At 45.4% G+C, this 20,731-nt stretch overlaps 2 protein-coding genes across 2 annotated transcripts in view; one reads left to right on the top strand and one right to left on the bottom strand.

The window, feature by feature from the left end:
• The window catches only part of MANBA (mannosidase beta), a 64,088-nt gene extending 51,666 nt beyond the window's left edge, over positions 1-12,422 (top strand). The window contains exons 12-17 of the mRNA XM_056855223.1: positions 1,981-2,199; positions 3,382-3,546; positions 3,688-3,832; positions 8,202-8,344; positions 9,200-9,457; positions 12,190-12,422. Of these exons, the coding sequence (XP_056711201.1) occupies positions 1,981-2,199; positions 3,382-3,546; positions 3,688-3,832; positions 8,202-8,344; positions 9,200-9,457; positions 12,190-12,414 (1,155 nt within the window). The 3' untranslated portion in view covers positions 12,415-12,422. The remainder of the gene's footprint in view (positions 1-1,980; positions 2,200-3,381; positions 3,547-3,687; positions 3,833-8,201; positions 8,345-9,199; positions 9,458-12,189) is intronic.
• Positions 12,423-14,725: 2,303 nt separating this feature from the next.
• Positions 14,726-20,731, bottom strand: part of NFKB1 (nuclear factor kappa B subunit 1) — a 59,563-nt gene continuing 53,557 nt past the window's right edge. The window contains exons 21-23 of the mRNA XM_056855825.1: positions 19,274-19,446; positions 17,337-17,463; positions 14,726-14,942 (exon numbers count right to left, since the gene is read on the bottom strand). Coding sequence (XP_056711803.1) covers positions 14,755-14,942; positions 17,337-17,463; positions 19,274-19,446 — 488 coding nt within the window. The 3' untranslated portion in view covers positions 14,726-14,754. The remainder of the gene's footprint in view (positions 14,943-17,336; positions 17,464-19,273; positions 19,447-20,731) is intronic.

Raw genomic sequence — 20,731 nt, 5'->3', positions numbered from 1 at the left:
ATGAAAAGGGCACGGGGTGGGGGGGGAGGGCTGGGCTTGCTCCCTGCCACCTGCTTTGTGGGAAGCGACGGCCATTGCTTCTTGGACCTGGGCAGCGGCAGCAGCATTGAAGGAGGCAGGCCTTTCTTGGGGCAACAGAATGGCTTGGAGCATTTCCATGAGCAGAAGAATTTCTGCCTGTGGAGCATGACTTTCTCACTTCTCCTCTCCAGCTGCAGCCCAAGATGCCCCCTCTTCAAATGCTGCTCCTGGGAGACAGGGATCTTGAACAAGCCCTGACCAAGAAGGGGTGATATTGTCAGTAGACTTTGGCAGTGGAAAATGCTGTTAACTCACAGCCGACTTATGGCAACCCATAGGGTTTTCAAGGCAAGAGATGAATTGTCATTGCCTGGCTCCGCATGCATCCCTGGATTTCCTTGGTGGTTTCCCATCGAAGTACTAACCAGGGGCGACCCTACTTGGCTTCCAAGATCTGATGAGATTGTGCTAGCCTGGGGCATCCCTGTTCTTCTAAATTGCCACTTTTCCTCTTCAGTTTGAAACAAGTGGATTGCTTGCATATGTTATTGGTGTACCTGTACCCTTGTACACACAATGATGTACTGGGCATGATCTGGAAACACCTGGTCCAGATTTGGTTTCCCCCCCTGTTGCCTAGAGTTAAAAGGAACTTTGCTCTGGAGACTGTGAGACTGGAGATCTGCCATGCTAAATGCTGTTAAGGGGAGAGGCACTTCTGCAAACAGTTGAGAAACATGGTAAACGTATGCCAGGAAGCAGGTGTCTGTTCAGCAAGTGTCCCAACTACTTGGAGAAGTACGCCTGCACTTCCCATCTGACCCAGAGGTCAGCTTGGGGAGAATCAGCACAGTAGCAGTGAAAAGGAACTTTGCTCTGGAGACTGTGAGACTGGAGATCTGCCATGCTAAATGCTGTTAAGGGGAGAGGCACTTCTGCAAACAGTTGAGAAACATGGTAAACGTATGCCAGGAAGCAGGTGTCTGTTCAGCAAGTGTCCCAACTACTTGGAGAAGTACGCCTGCACTTCCCATCTGACCCAGAGGTCAGCTTGGGGAGAATCAGCACAGTAGCAGTGAAAAGGAACTTTGCTCTGGAGACTGTGAGACTGGAGATCTGCCATGCTAAATGCTGTTAAGGGGAGAGGCACTTCTGCAAACAGTTGAGAAACATGGTAAACGTATGCCAGGAAGCAGGTGTCTGTTCAGCAAGTGTCCCAACTACTTGGAGAAGTACGCCTGCACTTCCCATCTGACCCAGAGGTCAGCTTGGGGAGAATCAGCACAGTAGCAGTGAATATACTGGCCAGGAATGGGAGGTGGGGGCATTGTAATTTTCCAGTAACAAAACAGCTGGAGTTGAGTGCTGGACAAATACATTATCCCTTCAGTGGATGCAACCTGGAGAGAAGATATCTGTCCCCTCAGTGGGGCCTGTTGCAAGAATATTGCTTTTTTCCCAGCACTTGGCATAACAGTCAGGAAACAACTGTACATTTGTCATGCTAAAACGTCACTGCCTGGAAAGACCTTGGTGGTCCATCTACGGAATCAGTTTTACTATGCTGATAAATGCATCTTTAAATGAAAATAAATTTGGCCATGCATAACATTTTCCCCTTGTACCCATCTCACAATCTGTAGGTAATATGTTTTTTCCCCTCTAAGCACATTGCTTAGACCTTTTATGGTTGACCAATAAACCAAACTAAGCAGATTGCTTGCCTTTGGATGCTGATTGCAGAGAATTGTTATTTCGTTGCTGAACTTGTGGTTCTGGGAAACAGACATTTAGTTGTAGGTTAGCAAAGCAAAAACGATGGGGTGCAGAGAGAGAAGAGGCAGTGACTCAGCAGCTTGGGGTTTGGAGATTTGGCCTCTAAATTTCAGTTGTTCTAGCCAGATTTTTATAGAATGACTTTATTGCTCTTTTTATGGGACTGCCTCTCATTAAATCCAGGAGGATAAGAGCCGTCCTTATATTCCCTCCAGCCCTACCAATGGGTGGAAGACGGTTAAGGAAGGCTGGCTCTCCCGTAACCCTTACGACACCCATTATGGAGATACTCATTACTACAATTACCTCAGTGACTGTTGGGATTGGACCACGTTCCCCAGAGCTCGATTTGCCTCAGAGTATGGTTTTCAGTCCTGGCCTTCCTTCAGCACCCTGGCAAAGGTAAGGAAGGGCTGGCACCCACCCCTTTCCCTCACTTGCAAATTTTCTGCTTTATCACCTGCTTTGGGCATACATTAAAAAAACTAATGTCTGCAGTGGCCTCTGGCTGTGAATTTCTATTTTTGGCTTTTGGCATGCATTCTCTTTCAGGCTGTCCTTTCTCACAAGCGAAGAACCAAACTGCATACTAAACTACCAACCCCTGAACGTATTTTCTGACGCTTGGAAGATTTGTGCATGCCCAGAGATTTACAAGTCTATCTAAGAAGCCTGTCCCAAATATGGATTACACTTCTGAGATGTCAATGCCTTGAGGAGGGGTGTTACATCTAAACAATGGAAACTGGAAGTGCAATTTTATGATAAGAATTGGTTTGATTGCTCTGCAGTGGCCAGAGTCAAGAAATAGTAAATCCTGACTTTTGCTCAGATATGTTCTCATCACGAAATCGTGCTGCCATCATCCATTGTTTAGTAAACTTAAATTACTCTTTTCCTTCCTGGAGAGAAAATTACCCAAATCAGCCAATGCTTTAATTCCAGTAGTGCGCACACACACGGAAGTGTGGCTACACACACAGTCAAAGGGTGTTCGGCCATAACATTCCTTCTCCAGGAGCTGATACCTCAGAAGTATGTTGGAAGTTCTAAGAGAGCAGGGTTTTGAGAAAGAATGTGACATCTCAGCCGGCTTTTGAAAAAGGAAACCAGTGTTTTCTTTGATCCCAGTCACAACACACTGGCAATCTTACAATGGTGTGTCTTTACATTTTTTTAAAAAAATAAACTTTGTTCAGTGCAAACTTAAAAAACAGGAAACAAAAAGAGAAAACACCCCCTCCGATCTTCTCTGCTTCAGCTGTATTTTCCTGTGCAACATTCAACCACTGACTTCCCAGTTTTCAGCCATTAGGAATCCAGTAGAGAAATAATTGTAACCAAAAGCACTCACAAACTTTTCTGTGCACACAATGCTTTTTTCTTGCTGTCAAATTTCCTTCAGGTTCTGCCTACCCTCCAAGTGGGGTTGAAGGCTAAAGGGCCAGAAGAGGAAATGGGGAAGGGGGTGAGGAATTGCGCTTGCAGCAAGGAACGTGATTTGACACCAGTTTGAGGGGTGTAAACGCTGCTTATGCTGTTTGCTGTTGTCTTCCTTTCGGCATATGCTTGGCTTCCTGACAGGTGTCATCTGAGGAGGACTGGTCATACACGAGCAACTTCTCCCTCCATCGACAGCACCACGCTAAGGGTAACGACCAAATGCTTCAGCAGGCTGGGCTCCATTTTAAGCTGCCTGGAGGAACACACCCTCTTGAGAACTTCAGACACACAATCTACCTCACTCAGGCAAGTATTTAGCAAAATGCCAGAGGTGTTGGGTGTGTAGACCGCATCTGAATGACCAACATTCTCGAGATCTTTTGCTGTTCCAGACTTACTTTTAAAAGCTTAATATTGACTTGGGGGGGGGCTGCTTTGCTGAATCAGGTCACGCAGGCTGAGTGTATCAAGAGGGAAACGGAGTTCTATCGCCGCAGCCAAAGCGAGATAATCAACGGGGAGGGCCAAACGATGGGGGCGCTCTATTGGCAACTCAACGATATCTGGCAAGGCCCTTCCTGGGCTTCTCTCGGTAAGTCTTGTCAGGCCAAAGTAAAATTGGCAGTTGTACTTCTTTTTTGGAAAATGTCTGCGTTACACATTTCTTTGCATATGAAAGTTCAAGAATGCAGCTTAGGAACTGACGGGATTTTCAAGCACCCACGCTAAAGCCAGGTGGGGTAATGCTTGATGTTAAAGGGAAGATTCATGCAGTTGCTTTGGGGAGGGGCCGTGGCTCAATGGTAGAGCCTCTGCTTGGCATACAGAAGGTCCCAGGTTCAATCCCTGGCATCTCCAGTTGAAGGGACTAGGCAAGTAGGTGATGTGAAAGACCTCTGCCTGAGACCCTGGAGAGCTGCTGCTGATCTGAGTAGACAATACTGACTTTGATGGACCGAGGGTCTGATTCAGTATAAGGCAGCTTCATGTGTTCATGTGCTGCTAGCTGCTAGGAGGTGTGTCTGCAGGAGATGTATTTCCTGAGATATTTCACCCCCAGATAGCTTGTGCAGCCAGCGTCTCGTTCTGAAAGACAGCTTGCCGGAGGTAGGAGAGAACTGAAAACCGAGCTTTTAATTAAGTCTTAGATTTAAGCTTCCCTTTTACACAGGATGTAGTTGTTTGTTTTGGTTTGAACAGACTCTTCCTCCCCAGGGTTCTTATGTTGAAAAAAAAAATTAAAGCGATACCAAATTAACTAACGCTCGGCTCTCGAACGAGCTGGCAAGACCTTTGTGGTTTGGACGGCAGAAGGTGCATTTCTTGTTTCTCAGCTCCCCGGCTTCTCTGCTTTACAGTGGCCATTTGTGGCCTCTCGGGAGTGGCGTCCTTGCGCAGCCTGCAGTGGCTGCCTGTGTTGGGAAACCGACCTTATTGCCATTTGAATACTTCTACATTACATTGCAGAAGTAAGAGCGTAATAAGGTCGCCTTCAGCACTGTAGCCGATGGGGCCAGGCCCACTGCAGGGATGTTCAGGTTTTGCTCAGCTTTCTTTAAAGTAAGGACCATGATCCTACCCCCTGCAGCTGCTTGCTGAGAACATATATTATCTGCAAAAGTAGGAAAAAGCTACTGTTATGTGTACATGTGTGTGTATATATGAGAGCTGGTGTAGTGTAGTGGCTACAGTATCAGATTAGGATCTGGGAGACCCAGGTTCAGGTTCCCACTCTGGCATGGAAGCTTGCTGGGTGACCTTGGGCCAGTCATTCACTCTTAGCCTAACCTATCTCACAGGGTTGTTGTCAGGATAACATGGAGGAGAGGAGAGGAGAGTGATGTAAACTGCTTTGGGTCCCCGTCCCCGGGAAGGAAGGCAATGTATAAATTAAGTAAATCAATCAATCAATTCAGTGACCATTATTCGCCACATTTTTATCCTGTCCTTGCGAGGAGCTCAGCATACATGTAGCTGTCCCTGCTTCCATTTTATCCTCACCACAATCTTGTGAGGTGGGATTGGCTAAGAGATGGTGACTGGCTCAAGGTTATCCGTTGAGTCTGGTGTCAGAGTTGGGATTTGAACGCAGGTCTTCCAATTTTTTAAATTTTATTTTATTTTATTTTATTGGATTTATAGCCCTCCCTCCCCGGCAAACCAGGCTCAGGACAGCTCACAGAATAATGGATGTACAATAATATATCATAAGCATATAAAAGCAATTAGTTAAAATGGCCCTCTAAGATAATAAAAGATATCATCAGATATTCCAATGCCGCTTGGCTTGCGATATAAGGCCGCAGTAGGGCATGCAGTAGCTGAAATAAAATGCAGTGCCCACAGATAGAATGGAAACTTTCCAGGCCAGGTGGAGTAGGATGGTGGGAGCAGCATTAATAAAGAAACCGTAGCTGGCCTCAACCGTAAGCCTGGTGGAACAGTTCTGATTTGCAGGCCCTGCAGAACTCCATAAGGTCCCGTATGGCCCTGGTCTCAATAGAGAGACTATACCACCAGGCAGGGGCCAGGGCAGAAAAATCCCTGGCCCTTGTCAAGGCCAGCCAGACACTCTTTGGAGAGGGGACCACCAATAAATCAGTGTTTGCAGATCTTAGCATTCTCTGGGGCACACGCCAGGAGAGGCAGTCCCATAGTTCTGGTCTTAAGCTATGTCACACTGGCTTTATACCCATTAGGGTAGCGATCCTTGTTCTCCTGTGTACTTGTCAAGTAGCTGGCACTTGGTGGCTGACAGCACTTGACGTCTGCTGGTCAGATTTCAATGAGCCACGAGCTGTACCCTCCAAGGGCTTCATGCTGTCCCTGGCCTGCCTTGAGGTGCCCATAATAGCTCAGGCTTTGGGTTATGGCCTCTTTGCTGGCTGTTCCTTTTGAGTTCCATTAGCCCTTCTCACCGTGTCTTTTTTTAAGGGAAGAACGCCGAATTGCACTAGCAATTTCTCAGCTTCCCTCCAGACTACTAATGTCACCTTGACATATTTGGTCGAGGACACACAGTCTGCTTGATCAGATGACTCAGTTTTGCTCACGGATTATCCTGAGGGAGAGGGAAAGAGCTGTCGGCTCTGCCTCGGCCTCCTCTTGACAAGAGGTTCAGGGAGTACTTAAAAAGAGAGAGAGAGAGAGAGAGAGAGAGAGAGAAATTAGATAACCCTTCTGTTGTTTATCTCCGAGTCGAGTCGCCACCTCTTCTTGAACACATGAAGCTGCCTTATACTGAATCAGACCCTTGGTCCATCAAAGTCAGTACTGTCTACTCAGACCGGCAGCAGCTCTCCAGGGTCTCAGGTAGAGGTCTTTCACATCACCTCCTTGCCTAGTCCCTTTAACTGGAGATGCTGGGGATTGAACCTGGGGCCTTCTGCATGCCAAGCAGGTGCTCTACCACTGAGCCACGGCCCCTCCCCAATAGTTCTTGCTGTATTCTCCTGCAATACAGTTGCTTGAAGTACTTTTCTGTAAACAGGAGAAAGATGATGTGCTCAAAGTGAAAGCACACTTGCTACAAAGTGCTACACCTCTGCCACTTCTGAAGTTTGTTGGATTTGCCAGTAACCTACATGGAACAGATTGTAGATGTATGACCACTGTAACGTGCCTTGCTCCACGGATCTTTTCACACACACGGTGTGAGATGGATGGTCACAGTGATCAAGTACACACCCATCTGAGGAGGGGCTGCGGCTCAGAGGTAGAGCATCTGCTTGGCATGCAGAAGGTCCCAGGTTCAATCCCCGGCATCTCCAGTTGAAGGAAATAGGCAGGTAGGTAATGTAAAAGACCCCCACCTGAGACCTTGGAGAGTCGCTGCCGAGTTTGATGGACCAGGGGTCTGATTCAGTATAAGGCATCTTCTTGTGTCCGTGTGCCTACAAAGCATGTTTCATTAGATGCATGTTCCATTGCATGAACCCACAACCTGCTGCTGGGGCGGGGACTGGTGTGCAAGCTGGCCCTGAATGGGGGGGGGGGGGTTCATTTGCATAAGGACTAACAAGGCGCAAGAGGGGGAATGCATTTCTACTGCTTCTTCTAATACCCTGCTGCCTTTAATGTTGACTGCAAGCTTTTGCATTACATGGGTTTTTTTTTTCCTTCAAGAGAAAAGTGTACTGGAAAAAGAGAAGAAAATATAATGCCATAACAGAAGCATATCAGAAAGCTTTCCCCAACCGTAGAACTGATAGAGGGGACTGCTTGCAGCAGTCCAGAGGCTGGTTCACCCTCTCAGATACCTGTAGGCAGCTGCAGAAAGGCTGTAGAAACTGGGCTGTACTCACATGCATTGGACATGATGGTGGCTTCTGGAAAAGCATAGCCACAATCATGGCAATAGCTGCCCGCCTCCTGTGTACGTACAGCCCCACTTCACATGCCCATTCTCAATGTGGTTGTTTATCATGGAACAAATCCCTGACTGGCAGCAGCTCTCTGGGTCTTTCACATCACTTACTTCCTTTTGCTTTTATCTGGAGATGCCAGGGATTGAACCTGGGACCTTCTGAATGCCAAACAGATGCCCGGTGTCTGAGCCATGTCCCCTCCCAGCATTAGCTGAACCTGTATTTCCCTGCAATGGAACAGCCTCCCAAACTAAGTGCAAAACCTGTTGACGTCTATTTTTGGAAGATACAGGGACTATCCAAAGTGTGGCTGTCTGAAGATTACAGAGTGGTCCATAGCTGATGTGGTGTTAGGCCCAATTCATCTGTCTTCACAACATGGCTCCTTTTCTGTACAGCTGTTGCCTGTTCTGCTTTGGAAGACTCATGCAGTTGGAACTGCTTATGACATGGTCACTCCAATGTTGTTGACTCCCAGGGGAGTACCTGCATCATGCACACTTTCTTCATGGGGCTCTGTTCTGTTGGTTACTGGGCCAGTGGGGGTCTTTTCAGGCTATGGCTAATATTTTCCCCTTTTAAAAACCTTCTCAGAATATGGTGGCAAATGGAAAATGCTCCATTATTTTGCTCGACGCTTCTTTTCTCCTTTATTGCCCGTGGCGCATGAGGACGAAGATGCATTCTACATATACGGGGTCTCAGATCTCCACTCAGACGCTGAGCTGACTCTCAAAGTAAGTTCTCTCGTGCATTGGAACAGGAGCTGGAAGGTATTTGGGATTTTCCCAAACTAGCTCTTGTCGTTCAGACTTGCTTGCAAATTAACCTTCTTTGTGCTGTGTTGTACTGCTAGCGTGGGAGAGAGCGAGCAAAGGTAAACTGGTAGTGCAGTCCCAGTTCTGCATGCTAAAGTGTGAAATTAAGGATGTAAAATGCTAAATTTGACATGCAAAACAAAGGATGATTGCCTTAATTTTTAAAAAATGATCTAACTGTATCTAAACTCTTTGAAATCCCACTGTTTCAACTGGAGCTATTTGAGGATATGTTTACGTGATCTGAGAATCTGGCCTTGATTACAGCTTTGTTGCCTGTTAATCTGATCTGGAGAACCGGGTTTGATTCCCCACTCCTCCACATGAGTGGTGGGAGCTAATCTGTTGAACTGGATTTGTTTCCCCACTCCTCCACACAAAGCTAGCTGGGTGACCTTGGGCAAGTCTCACAGCTCTGTTAGAGCTCTCTCAGCCCCACCTGCCTCACAGGGTGTCTGTTGTGGGGAGGGGAAGGAAAGGTGATTGTAAACCGGTTTGATTCTCCCTTGAGTGGTAGAGAAAGTTGGCATATAAAAACCAACTCTTCTTCTTAAATAGGGTTATATGCTGATCCACTCCAGTGTGTTTGGTAGGAGGTTGAGAGGTTTCTGTGGTTTCAAGCAGAATTTTGAAAGGGGAGGGGAAGAGAAGGTGGTTGTAAGCCGGTTTGAGTCTCCCTTAAGTGGTAGAGAAAGTCGTCATATAAAAACCAACTCTTCTTCTTCTTCCTCTTCCTCCTCTTGATTTCCTAATATTTCTCCATCCCCTGCCCAGATCAGCCTGCACCACTGGAGTTCTTTGGAGCCGGCCTGTACTATCGCCAAAGAGGGTGTGACCATTAAGGCAGGAAGTGCTGCCGCCATCTATAAGGAGCCGATGGGTGACCTTTTGAGAAGATGTGGAAACTGTACAAGGCAGAGCTGCGTCGTCACCTTTTACCTCATAGGAGGAGGCAAGCTGTCCAGCCCGAGCAACTACTACTTCCTGTCTTCGCTAAAGGACGCAGTGGGACTGCAGAAGCCACACCTTACTGTAAGCATAGAATTACTTTCTGCTTATTTCTGCTTCGTACCAGTAATATTTTCCTCCCTCGGAAAGTTGGGCACTTAAACCACAGAGCTGGAAGATGTGCGCTGGGAGGCCTTGTTTTCAATACATTTATTTATTTACTTTGTTTATAGTTCACCTGTCTCACAGAGACTCAAGGCGCATTGCACAGTGTTAAGTCAATTCAGTTAATGGGATAACACATCTGATAACTAGGATTGCAGAAGTCTGAAATAAAGCATTCGACATATATTAAACAATGCAGGACATAGAAAACGATGCAGTGAGAGCAGCTGACAGGTAATAAATACATCGTCTACGCAGTGGTATAGTTGGCAGTCCTGTTTCCTTGGTATAAAACACCTTCCCCAAAGTATTCCATTTTAACGTGCCACTGTTTCCTTTAGCGACATGCTCTCCTGAACAGTTCTGTTTTACATAGTTTTGGCAGCAGCTCTCCAGGGTCTCAGCCAGAGGTCTCTCACATCACCTACCACCTGGTCCATTGAACTGGCGAGACCGGGGATGGATCCTGGGACCTTCTGCCTGCCAAGCAGATAGCAGAGAATGAAGTGGTAGAATGGACTGCTGCACTGTAGACAGCAAGGAGAGGGTCACCACTTTGGTATGTTAAAAGTGCCTCGCCAATAAGAAGCCAGCACAGCAACCAAACAGAAGGGTAGAGCTTTTCTCCTTGCTCTGTCAGTTTTCTATTTGTGCTGAGCTTTTTTTGTTTTTGTTTTTTTAACGTGAAGGAACATTCACAGCTGGGATCCGCTACCTGAACTCTGAATTGGTGCCGTACTTTCTGCCACCTCATTCTCCTACAAAACCACATAGGCCAGTAGCACCTTGAGAGCCAGCGTGGTGTAGTGGTTAAGAGCAGTGGTTTGGAGCGGTGGACTCTGATCTGGAGAACTGGGTTTGATTCCCCACTCCTCCACATGAGTGGCTAATCTGGTGAACCGGGGTGGTTTCCCCACTCCCACACATGAAGCCAGCTTGGTGACCTTGGGCCAGTCACACACACTCAGCCCCACCTACCTCACAGGGTGTCTATTTTGGGGAGGGGAAGGTGATTGTATGCTGGTTTGATTCTTCCTTGAGTGGTAGAGAACGTCGGCATATAAAAACCAACTCTTCTTCTTAAAAAGTAACAAAATCTATTTCAGCATAAGCTTCCGTGAGTCAGAGCTCACTTCTTCAGAGGGCTGATTTTATATTGGGGGTGGGGGTGGGGGGGTTAACAAAGATCTTTGTGAAACAAACCATAAGGAAGGAGTAATATGTTCATCACCGAGGTGGTTTTTCACATGGGGACAGAGGCATGTGTGGTTCCCCCCGTTGCTGCTATGGTTGCGGATACAGTACAGTAGCAATGGGGCTTCCACGTGGCACGTCACCACAGTCTCCCTGCCCCATCCCTGGCAAGAAGCCTCTCGCTCACCCCTGCTCTATTTGGGCTTTTTCAGTGTTTTTCCCCCCAATGGCAATTGAATACTGTTATATTGCTATAATGTTTTAACAGTATGGGTCACTGGGCCTGAGTGCCTAGTTTCATTTTTTTTAAAGGAAGCCTCCATCTAGTCTTTCCCTTTGTATCTCCACACACACACACACAAAAAAGACACTGAAGACTCAATTAAAAAAAAAATTAAGTTGGGAATTCAAAGAACCTGTTACATGTATCATTATAATGGTATGCAGGTTGAGTATCCCTTAGGCAGACTGCTTGGGACCAGAAGCAGTCCGTATTTCGGATCTTTCTGTGTTTTGGAATTTTTTGGAATTTTTGCATATACATAATGAGATATTTTGGGGAGGGGACCCAAGTCTAAACTTGAATTTCATTTATGTTTTATAAATACTCTATATGCGTAGCCTGAATGTAATTTTAAACAGTATTTTTAATTATTTTGTGTACATTAAACCATCAGTTGCCTGCATGCCTGCTCAAAAGGTCCAGTTTTTGGATCAGTCCAGATATTGGATGTCCAGATAAGGGATGCTCAACCTGTATCACTATAATGATATTCAGTTGCTGATTAAAAACACCATGCCATTGGGGGGTGGGTGGAGGGGGGGAATAGCCGCTGTGGGGAAAATGGCTGCTGTGTGGTAGAGCTGGGAAAATCTGAATTTTCCTGCCCACATGATATCCAGGCTTTGCTGTGGTATTTCCCAACACTTCAAAACGAAGCAGGTTTGGAAACCCCATGAGGTGCATGAACGTAGCACTGTACTGTGGGGAAGCGGGTGGGGTGGGGTGGGAGCCTTGTTCACCACATTAAACCTGGGGCAAATAACCTCTGTGGAAGTGGCCAAATGGAGTTTTTTCTACAACACACTTAACACTGCTAAGCCTTTGGGCTCATTCTCCTGCATGTCTGAACCAGGTCATAACACTGGTTTAAAAAGTTAGAGGAATCAGAGTTGCAGGGTAGAATCATGGATGTTCTCACTACTTCTCACCAACAGATTATGATCGCCAGGATTCCTGGGGGTGGGGGAATTAAACTGATGTTAAAGCAGATGTCTTTTATACTGTGAAAATAGCCTGTTAGTATAAGGCACTTCCCTTGTATCTTGCATGCTATTCCTTTCTGCAAACAGAATTAGAGGAGATATATAAATACCCAAAAGCGCTTTGTAAACTAAATTCCTGTAAAGAATAAACAGCAAGAATAATATTGGAACACCATTTCCCATCCTTTCAGGTTTCCCTTTCCCAAGAGCAAGATCACTTTCGGCTTGTCCTGGAAACCGCTGCCATTGCTCCTTTTGTTTGGCTGGACGCTGGGGACATCCCTGGGACCTTCAGCGACAATGGATTTCTTCTCACGGAGAAGAAAAAGACGGTATTGTTCCATCCCTGGGAGAGCACCAGTGTCATGGAGCTGAAGAAGTCACTCAGCTTAACATCCCTGACAGACATTTCCTGAGGAAAGTCCTGAAGAAGTGGCGCGGAAAGGCCCAATGGAAACAGGAAGCTTTTGCTAGAACATAACTGAAGTGCCTGGGGATGCACAAAATGGGACCGTTAAGCATCATTCTTGTGGCAGCTTCTCCTACAAATGAGACTCCTAGCCAGCAAGCTGATGCCAAGGGCAATTTCTTCACGTCTTTTAAAACGACATTACTTTCAAAAGGCAGCCATGTGCCTTTAAGACCCGTGAAATGAAGCACATTGAATACCTGATGCTTTCTGTGCCTTAATTTCCATGCCTCTGAATTGCAGCTATCTGCTGCCCTGGAAGTAGACCGGGGATTCAGTATATCCACAGAGTACCATACCAATAGTCAGAGGTGATAAAAATGCAGGTACTTTGGCTGTGAAAGGGAAGGCAGGAAGGAGGGGGTAGAAGAAGAAGAGTTGGTTTTTATATGCTGACTTTGGCTGTTACCGCACTAGGTATTCCCAGCGATGTACTAAGAGTTTGGAAATGTTATAAAAAATACTGTTCGCATTTTCTATGTATTCCCAGCAATGTATTAAGAGTTTGAAACTGTTATAAAAAATACTGTTCACACTTTGTTTGGCCCCTTTAGCTGTGAAGATGTCTTCCAACCATTTTTTAGCCGTGGCATCCAAAAACCCTTTTAAAGCTATGGGGGTTACTGCACTTTGTATTCCCAGCGATGTATTAAGAGTTTGAAAATGTTATAAAAAACATCGCTTTAAAAGGGTTTTTGGATACCACGGCTTATAAATGGTTGGAAAACTTCTTCACAACTAAAGGGGCCAAACAAAGTGCGAACAGTATTTTTTATAACGTTTTCAAACTCTTAATATATCGCTGGGAATACAAGTGCGGTAACCGTCGATGTTTTTTATAACATTTCCAAACTCTTGATACATCGCTGGGAATACCTAGTGCGGTAACAGCCTTTCTTTACCACTTAAGGAAGATTCCAGCTTACCGCCACCTTTCCTTCCTCACAACAGACACGTGTGAGGTAGGTGGTGCTGAGAGAGTGTGACTAGGCCAAGGTCTCCCAGCTGGCTTCATGTGGAGGAGTGGGGAAACCAATCCAGTCCACCAGCTTAGCATCCACCGCTCACATGGAGGAGTGGGGAATCAAACCCGGTTCTCCAGATCAGAGTCCACCAGGTAGTGAGCATACACAGAGTACTCCCTGTCCCCAAGAGCAATATCTGCTCATCACTACAAACAGCAGCCAGCAACAGAGGAAGGTCAGGAGCTGTGGTTTTCAGGCCATTCTGAATTCTAGCATCTGTCAAATGCTGTCTGGAGGAAAGACAACAAAGGAGAGAGGAAGCGTCCACTGACAGCATAGTCTTCCTTACTTGTGTACTTGGATCTCCCTCTCACTCACACCACTCTGCCCAGTTTTCCAAGAATTTGTGCAACCCTTACTCGTGGTCTTTTTGAAAGTCAGAAAGAAAGTGTGCATGCGTATCAAGAACCGATTTGTCATGCCTGCCTGACTCATTAGAAAGAAGCAGAAATCTTTCGTGTTCTCACTGGGGGCAGGAGGAGGCTTTTCGATATTCTGCCATTATAGATCATGAGAATTTTCAACCATTTCAAGGGGGTTTGAGATGCAGTACATTACACAGTCATCTTCTGGGTTGTGCTGGTGGAAAAATGACTGCAAGCACGGTGCGGACTAGTATTTGCCCATGCAGTGCTCACGGAATGGAAATATGCCTCAGTAAATGCCTACTTTCAGCACAGTTCCTATTATGAGTGCTTTACACAATTGAGCACATACAGCCTCCTTACAGTAACACCAGAACACATCAACATGGAAAGCATGGCTGTTTTGCTTTTTTATTATAAAAGTAGAATTAAAAAACGAAGCTTTTAAAAAAGCAATTTTTTCCTTAACAGTAATGAATCGAAACCCCAAAATATTTACAATATAGAGATTCTAAAACAGTATGAAAAAAAAGCTTGAGCCTGAATCATTTTATAGGCACCAAATGAAAATTTAAATACATTTACTAAAATATACAGTATACTTCCTAGCGTATCTAACTTGATCACTTTCTGCGACTTTTTGTGCTTCACAGCTTTGGATCACAGTTATTGTCTCTTACATAACTTTCACTGAGCATGAAGAAGGCAGTTTAAATTTATATTACTAATGAAGATCTTAGGAAACAAGAAAACGCATTCAAATGCTAATCTTGATCTTCTCACTTCATAGGGATCCAACTGCTGTTTGTTGAAAAATCCTGCTTTTTCTTCTAGTGCATTTTGGATTTTTTTTGTTAAAACACTCTGCAGAGAGCTTTACTTGAGCACTCCACATCATTAAGTGGCTTCAATTTTGCCCTGTAGTAAGTTGTCTTGTCCATATCCTGGGTCCAGTTTCGTAAGCGTCACTGGTGACTCGCTGGTGAAAGATTCAGAATATGTTAAGCTGAGTTTGCGGAGGAAGATCTCTACACCACTGTCACAAATGCTTTCAGTGTCTTGGAATTTGAGAATGCAAATTTCACCTGAACAGAGGAAAAAGGAGGATATGATGTAGTCAGGTTTAAAAAAGAAAAAAAATGTGAATATTGTTAAGTCCGCTGCACATACATTACAAATATGACACACAGGTCTGTACTATAACTTGTTCAATAGAGCAATGCTTAAGCCCTTTGTCTTCTGCCTGATCCCACCTAATGTGAAGGTCGATTATCCTTTCTATCTCTGTCAGCAGTCAGTCTACTGTCCTCCAGGTTCTCAAGGAGGGCTTGGAACTCAGTGGAAGAGAACATGCTTAGTAGGAGAAGTCTTGGATTCAATCTTGGCATTGCCCATTAATGGGGCTCAGGAGATATAACTGGCAAAGAGCCTGAAGACTTGCCCAAACAAGACTGGGCTTGATTTGCCAATGACCTGACCCAATGTAAGGGCAGCTTCATGTGCTCTGAAGATTCCCCTCTTTGATTGTCCTCAGGTGGAGTCCCTCCCTTGGTGTTCGAGTTTCCCAAAGTGCTCCAACTGCATAGACCCACCTTGTAATTCCTCTGATGTGAGAAATCAAGCATCTACTTGAAACAGAGGACCATCGGGAAGCCATTAAACTACCTTCAGAGATGTAGCAGTGTGTCCTAACTGTTGTTCCGTTGTTTCCGTTAAATCCAATGTCAGGCCAAGGAATTGAAAAGCTAATCAGTACATTTTCAAATAATGAGATCTCTTTTAAAAAAACATGCACATGGCTTAGTGGTGGAGTATTCTGCTTGGCATGCAGAAGGTCCCAGGTTCAATCCCGGGAATTTCCAGTTAGAGGGACCAGGTAGAACAGGAAGGGGGAACCTCAGGTCCTCGGGCCGTAAACGGCCCACGAAGACATTTTCAGTGGCCCCTGGGAGCTCCAGGGTCCTACCGTTGAAACGTTGCCCAGCACAACCCTCCCCGAAACTGTTCAGAAGCCGCAGCGTTCCTGCAGCGCCCTTTAAACCTCCTCTCGCTGCCTGTCAGCTGTTGGGCGGGGAGAGGGAGGGGGGAAGAGGAAGAAGCCCCAGTTCCTTCCTTCCTTCCTTTTTCTCTTCCTTTCTTCCTTCCTTCCTTCCTTTCTTTCTTTCTTTATTTCTTTCTTTCTTTCTCCGTCCCTCCCCCTTCCTTCCTCCCTTACATCCTTTCTTCCCCAGTTCCTTCTCTTCTCTTCTCTTTCCCAGTTCCTTCCTTCCTCTTCCTTTCTTCGTCCCTCCCCCCTCTCTTCCTTCCTTCCCTTTCCTCCCTGCCTTCCTTCCTTCCTTGGGTTGCCAACCTCCAGGTGGTGGCTGGAGACCCCACAACTCTAGCATCCCCCCCTGCCGGGAGATCTACACCTGGTATGGCCCCCGAATGATGTTATAAATATGCAAATGGCCCTTGGCAGGAAAAAGGTTCCCCACCCCTGAGGTAGAAGGTGATGTGAAAGACCTCTACTTGAGACTCTCTAGAGCTGCTGCCAGTCATAGTAGACAATGCTGACCTTGATGGGCTGACTCAGTATAAGGCAGCTTCATGTGTAACTTAAACCTTTAAGGCTTACCTAGTAAACTATTAGAGTATTGTAAATGAACCTGTGAATTCTCCATTAATTGAACTCTGCTTCCAAAACCCTGCAACACTGAAGACAGAATGCTCCCTAAGTGATATATCATGATAGGTAGCCATGTTAAGTCTGTCTGTAGCAGTAGAAAAGAGCAAGAGTCTAGTAGCACCTTAAAGACCAACAAAATTTCTGGCAGGGTATGAGCTTTTGTGAGTATCTGAAGAAGTGAACTGTGACTCACAAAAGCTCATACACTGCCAGATTTTTTTTTGGTCTTTAAGGTGCTACTGGACTCTTGCTCTTTTCTACTGCTCCCTAAAGAGTAAGGATCTAAGAGGAGAACAGCCCAATTCAGGCGGCGGGTTGTCACTTTGAAAACATGAAACTACCTTATATTGAATCAGACTTTCTGGTCCATCAAGATCAGCATTGTCTGCTCAGCCTGGCAGCAGCTCTCCATGGTCTCAGATCTTTGACATCACCTCCTGCCTGATCCCTTTAACTGGAGATACCGGGGACTGAACCTGGGACCTTCCACATACCAAACAGATTCTCTGCCACTAAGCCAAGGCCCCTCTGGCACTTGTGCAGACTTTTGTATCCTATTCTTCCTCTAAGAAGTGCAGAGCGACATCAAGAGCCCTGGGAAGGTAGAATATGAAGAAGTGTGAGAGAGGCTGACTCCATCAAGGCTGCCTAGTGAGCTGGGCAGGGATTTGAAGCGAGATCTCTCACTGTCTTCTAGTACTACCTCTACTATGGGAAACGAACACACTGGACCAAATGTTGCAGTTTGCATGGAGTGGCATAATGGTAAATTTACCTATTTGTGCTTTCACAGGAGGGGAAAGAGGCTCACCTTCTGTCTCTTCTTGTTCGGACTGACTAGATGAGACGGACAGTGTTTTCTGGATAATTTCAGCAGCTTCTGGATAGTCCATGTCTCTCAAGGCATCAACCAGCTCTCCTATTGTACCTCCAGACACCTAACGAGGGAAAAGCCATATCAAAAACAACAACAACCCCATATCAAAATTAATATCACTGGGACCAGTCTTGCTTTCCCAATAAACCACATTGTCAGTTTTCCTGCACAAGGGCTCATTTCATGGCAGACAACTTTGTGGTTCGCTGGAATTGTCTTTCCATTAAGAACATAGAAATATTAACCCCAGGAGCAAGTTTCTTACTACTTTAATGATACTGTTCATATGGCCAATTCGGCCCTGAACAATGTCACACTGAGATCAAAATAAAGAAAAAGAAAAAAAGGAACTATCTAAATAGGCCATAAGAAAATTAGTATGTTTTAATCTTGATTGACTGGGAAAGAAATGTGGTGACTGCCAATGTGGTATTAAAATCCACCCCTGCTAAAATAACCCTCCAGTTTGGAGACACATTCCTGGATAAAACGCTTTATCCATCTGTCTCTAGCCTCGCTGAGCAAGTCACACCTAAACAAGGAATGTTGAAGAGTGTCTATTTGGCCAAAACCACATTGACATACTCTCTCACAGTACGGTACCCTATTTAAATGACCCATTAACTCCTCTGATGGGATGGCATTCAGTCTAGCCAACATAAATAATCGTCTGTATCATGGGATTGTCAGAAAATCAAAATACATTGGGAGGGATTGCGACAAGTTTAGACCTAGGTATAGAGGTGAGCACACTCTATATGCTCTTAGTGTCGTGCTTACAGAGTCCAGTTTTTGCAAGCAGCTCAAGATGAAAGAGAGAGCTGCCCATGACCCACGCTCTTTTAGGTCAGAAAGAGAGATTCCTAAAGACTGGATACAACATTCAACCAGTTTACTCCATGGGGTTTGACAGGAATCAGCTTGAAGAAGATGTAAATATCCATTCAACTCCATGGAGAAATAAATCTTAAGCCAGAATCTAAAGGCTGTAGCCCAAACCCGAGCTTCAAGGGAGCTAAGGCCCAGTCTGGCACGCACTGATACCTCAGCAATAAAGTTAGGAACATCAGTAATTTTATGAAGAAAATAATTCAGAAGGGAATCAATAGATTCTCCAAAAGCTTCGACCCAGATAGATGTGCCATATAAAAACTGTGATCCTACTTGACTGTTGAATAGTGATGGCAGTTGGAATGTATTGATGACCACCTTTAGAGTAGAAGACACGCATTGTTGCCTTTATGGTAGTGAGCGCTTTGGTCCGTGCATTTCTGATATGGGTTTTCCAGAACATATTAGACTGGAAATAAACTCCAAGATATTTAAACTGAGTGCCCTGATCAATAAGGTTACCATTAACATGCCAAAGATATCTCTGCTGGCGTGAGGACCTAGAGAACGGCATCACTTTAGGTTTACTATAGTTTATAGTCAAGCCCTCTGAGCAGAGTATTCTGCGAAAGAACTCAGAAGTTGGTGATCCCCCCTCCAAGTACCGACTCTGCTTAGCTTCCGAGATCTGATGAGGTTGGGCTATGTTCATGCTGCCTTCCCTTCCCTGCAAAAACTACAATGTCAATAATCTCATAAAATCCTAAAATGGGTTGCTGTGTCCTTACAACCTCTTAAAAAGAAGCAATTGATCAGAACTAAATTTCCAGTTTCGACCCCTATAGGCACATAGATAACATGGACTAGCTCGTCACGTACAGAGGAATGCATGCACAGGCTGATCCTCTGCTCTTGGAGGAAGAGATAGCAAAAAACTGCAGAACTGAGGAATTTTACCACAGATGGTTAAGCACAACTCAGCAGAGGTAGCGTGACCAGCTAGAGTGACCACTGGCATGATCTAGTGAAGATGGGGTTACCTCATAATTATCCAGAAGAGTTTTTGATGGAGAAGGACTCAACCGGAAAGCGTTGTTTAGTATCCCTAGGCCCAGTTTTTGAGCCAACATGGACCAGTTTTTGTTCAGATCAGGTACTTCAAGCAACTTGTAAAGCTGTAATTTAACATCCTCACTCAGTTCTTTCATGTTCCCTGCAAAAGGTGAGAAGGAACACATGTAACTATGGGTATTGTCATCTTTGAAATATGCTGAAACATTGGAGGCACTCTCTTCCCATCACTCCTCAAATGAAAACAAACACTTTTACGTAAAGCAGACTGCCAAGGAAAACTACAAGTGAGCCTGCAGTGCTGTGAGCCTTCTGAGTTCAAATTTGAACACATGAAGCTGCCTTAAACTAAATCAGCTCATTGGCAGCAAGATCTGTATTGTCTACTCAGACTGACAGCGGCTCTCCAGAGCCTCCGGTAGAGGTCTGTCACATCACCTGCCATCTCTGATCCTTTTAGCTGGATATTGAACCTGGGACCTTCTGCATGCCAAGCAGATGCTCTGCCTCCCTGATAGATGCCAGATATGAGGTGTTTTTAAAGGGTATGCTGCATTAGTCCCTTTTTATCCCAATTAACAACAGCAATGAGTTCCTGCTAACTGCTTCTGTGGGTGCAGTGAGGATGTCATACATATCATAAGTCACCCTTCTGAAATGAGGGGGGGGGATCTTCAAATGGGCACCACAGTTTAAGAAGGATGTTGACAAGCTGGAGCATGTCCAGAGGAGGGCAGTGAAGTTGGTGAGGGGTCTGGAGACCAAGTCCTATGAGGAAAGGTTGAAGGAGCTGGATATGTTTAGCCTAGAGAGGAAACGATTGAGAGGTGATATGATAACCATCTTGAAGTATGTGAAGGGCTGTCATTATAGACGATGGTGTGGAGTTGTTTTCTGTTGCCCCAGAAGGTTGGACCAGAACCAATGGGTTGAAATTAAATCAAGAGTTTTTGGCTAAACATTAGGAAGAACTTCCGGATGGTTAGAGCGGTTCCTCAGTGAAACAGGCTTCCTTGGGAGGGGATGGCCTCTCCTTTGGAGATTTTTAAGCAGAGGCTAGATGGCCGTCTGACAGCAATGCTGATTCTATGAATTTAGGCAGATCATAAGACGGAGGACAAGAAGGGATGAATCAGTCCTGGGTTCTTGTGGCCTTTTCTTACCTGCTCAGGGTAATGCCAATCGCCACTTTGGGGTCAAGAAGGAATTTTCCTCCAGGCCAGATTTGCCAGGGATCCTGGAGATTTTTTGCCTTCCTCTGGGCATAGAGCAGGGAGTCACTGGGGGAGTGGGGGGTAGTTTTGAATTTCCTGCGTTGTGCAGGGGGTTGGACTAGATGACCCTTAAGGTCCCTTCCAGCTCTATGTTTCTGTTTACCTTTAAATATGTTTCCAATTTTGTGTCAAATTCATCTTGTGTTCACAGCC

Source organism: Euleptes europaea, chromosome 9 (assembly GCF_029931775.1).
Source record: "Euleptes europaea isolate rEulEur1 chromosome 9, rEulEur1.hap1, whole genome shotgun sequence".
Taxonomy (NCBI): domain Eukaryota; kingdom Metazoa; phylum Chordata; class Lepidosauria; order Squamata; family Sphaerodactylidae; genus Euleptes; species Euleptes europaea.
This window is presented reverse-complemented; position numbering and strand designations above follow the sequence as displayed.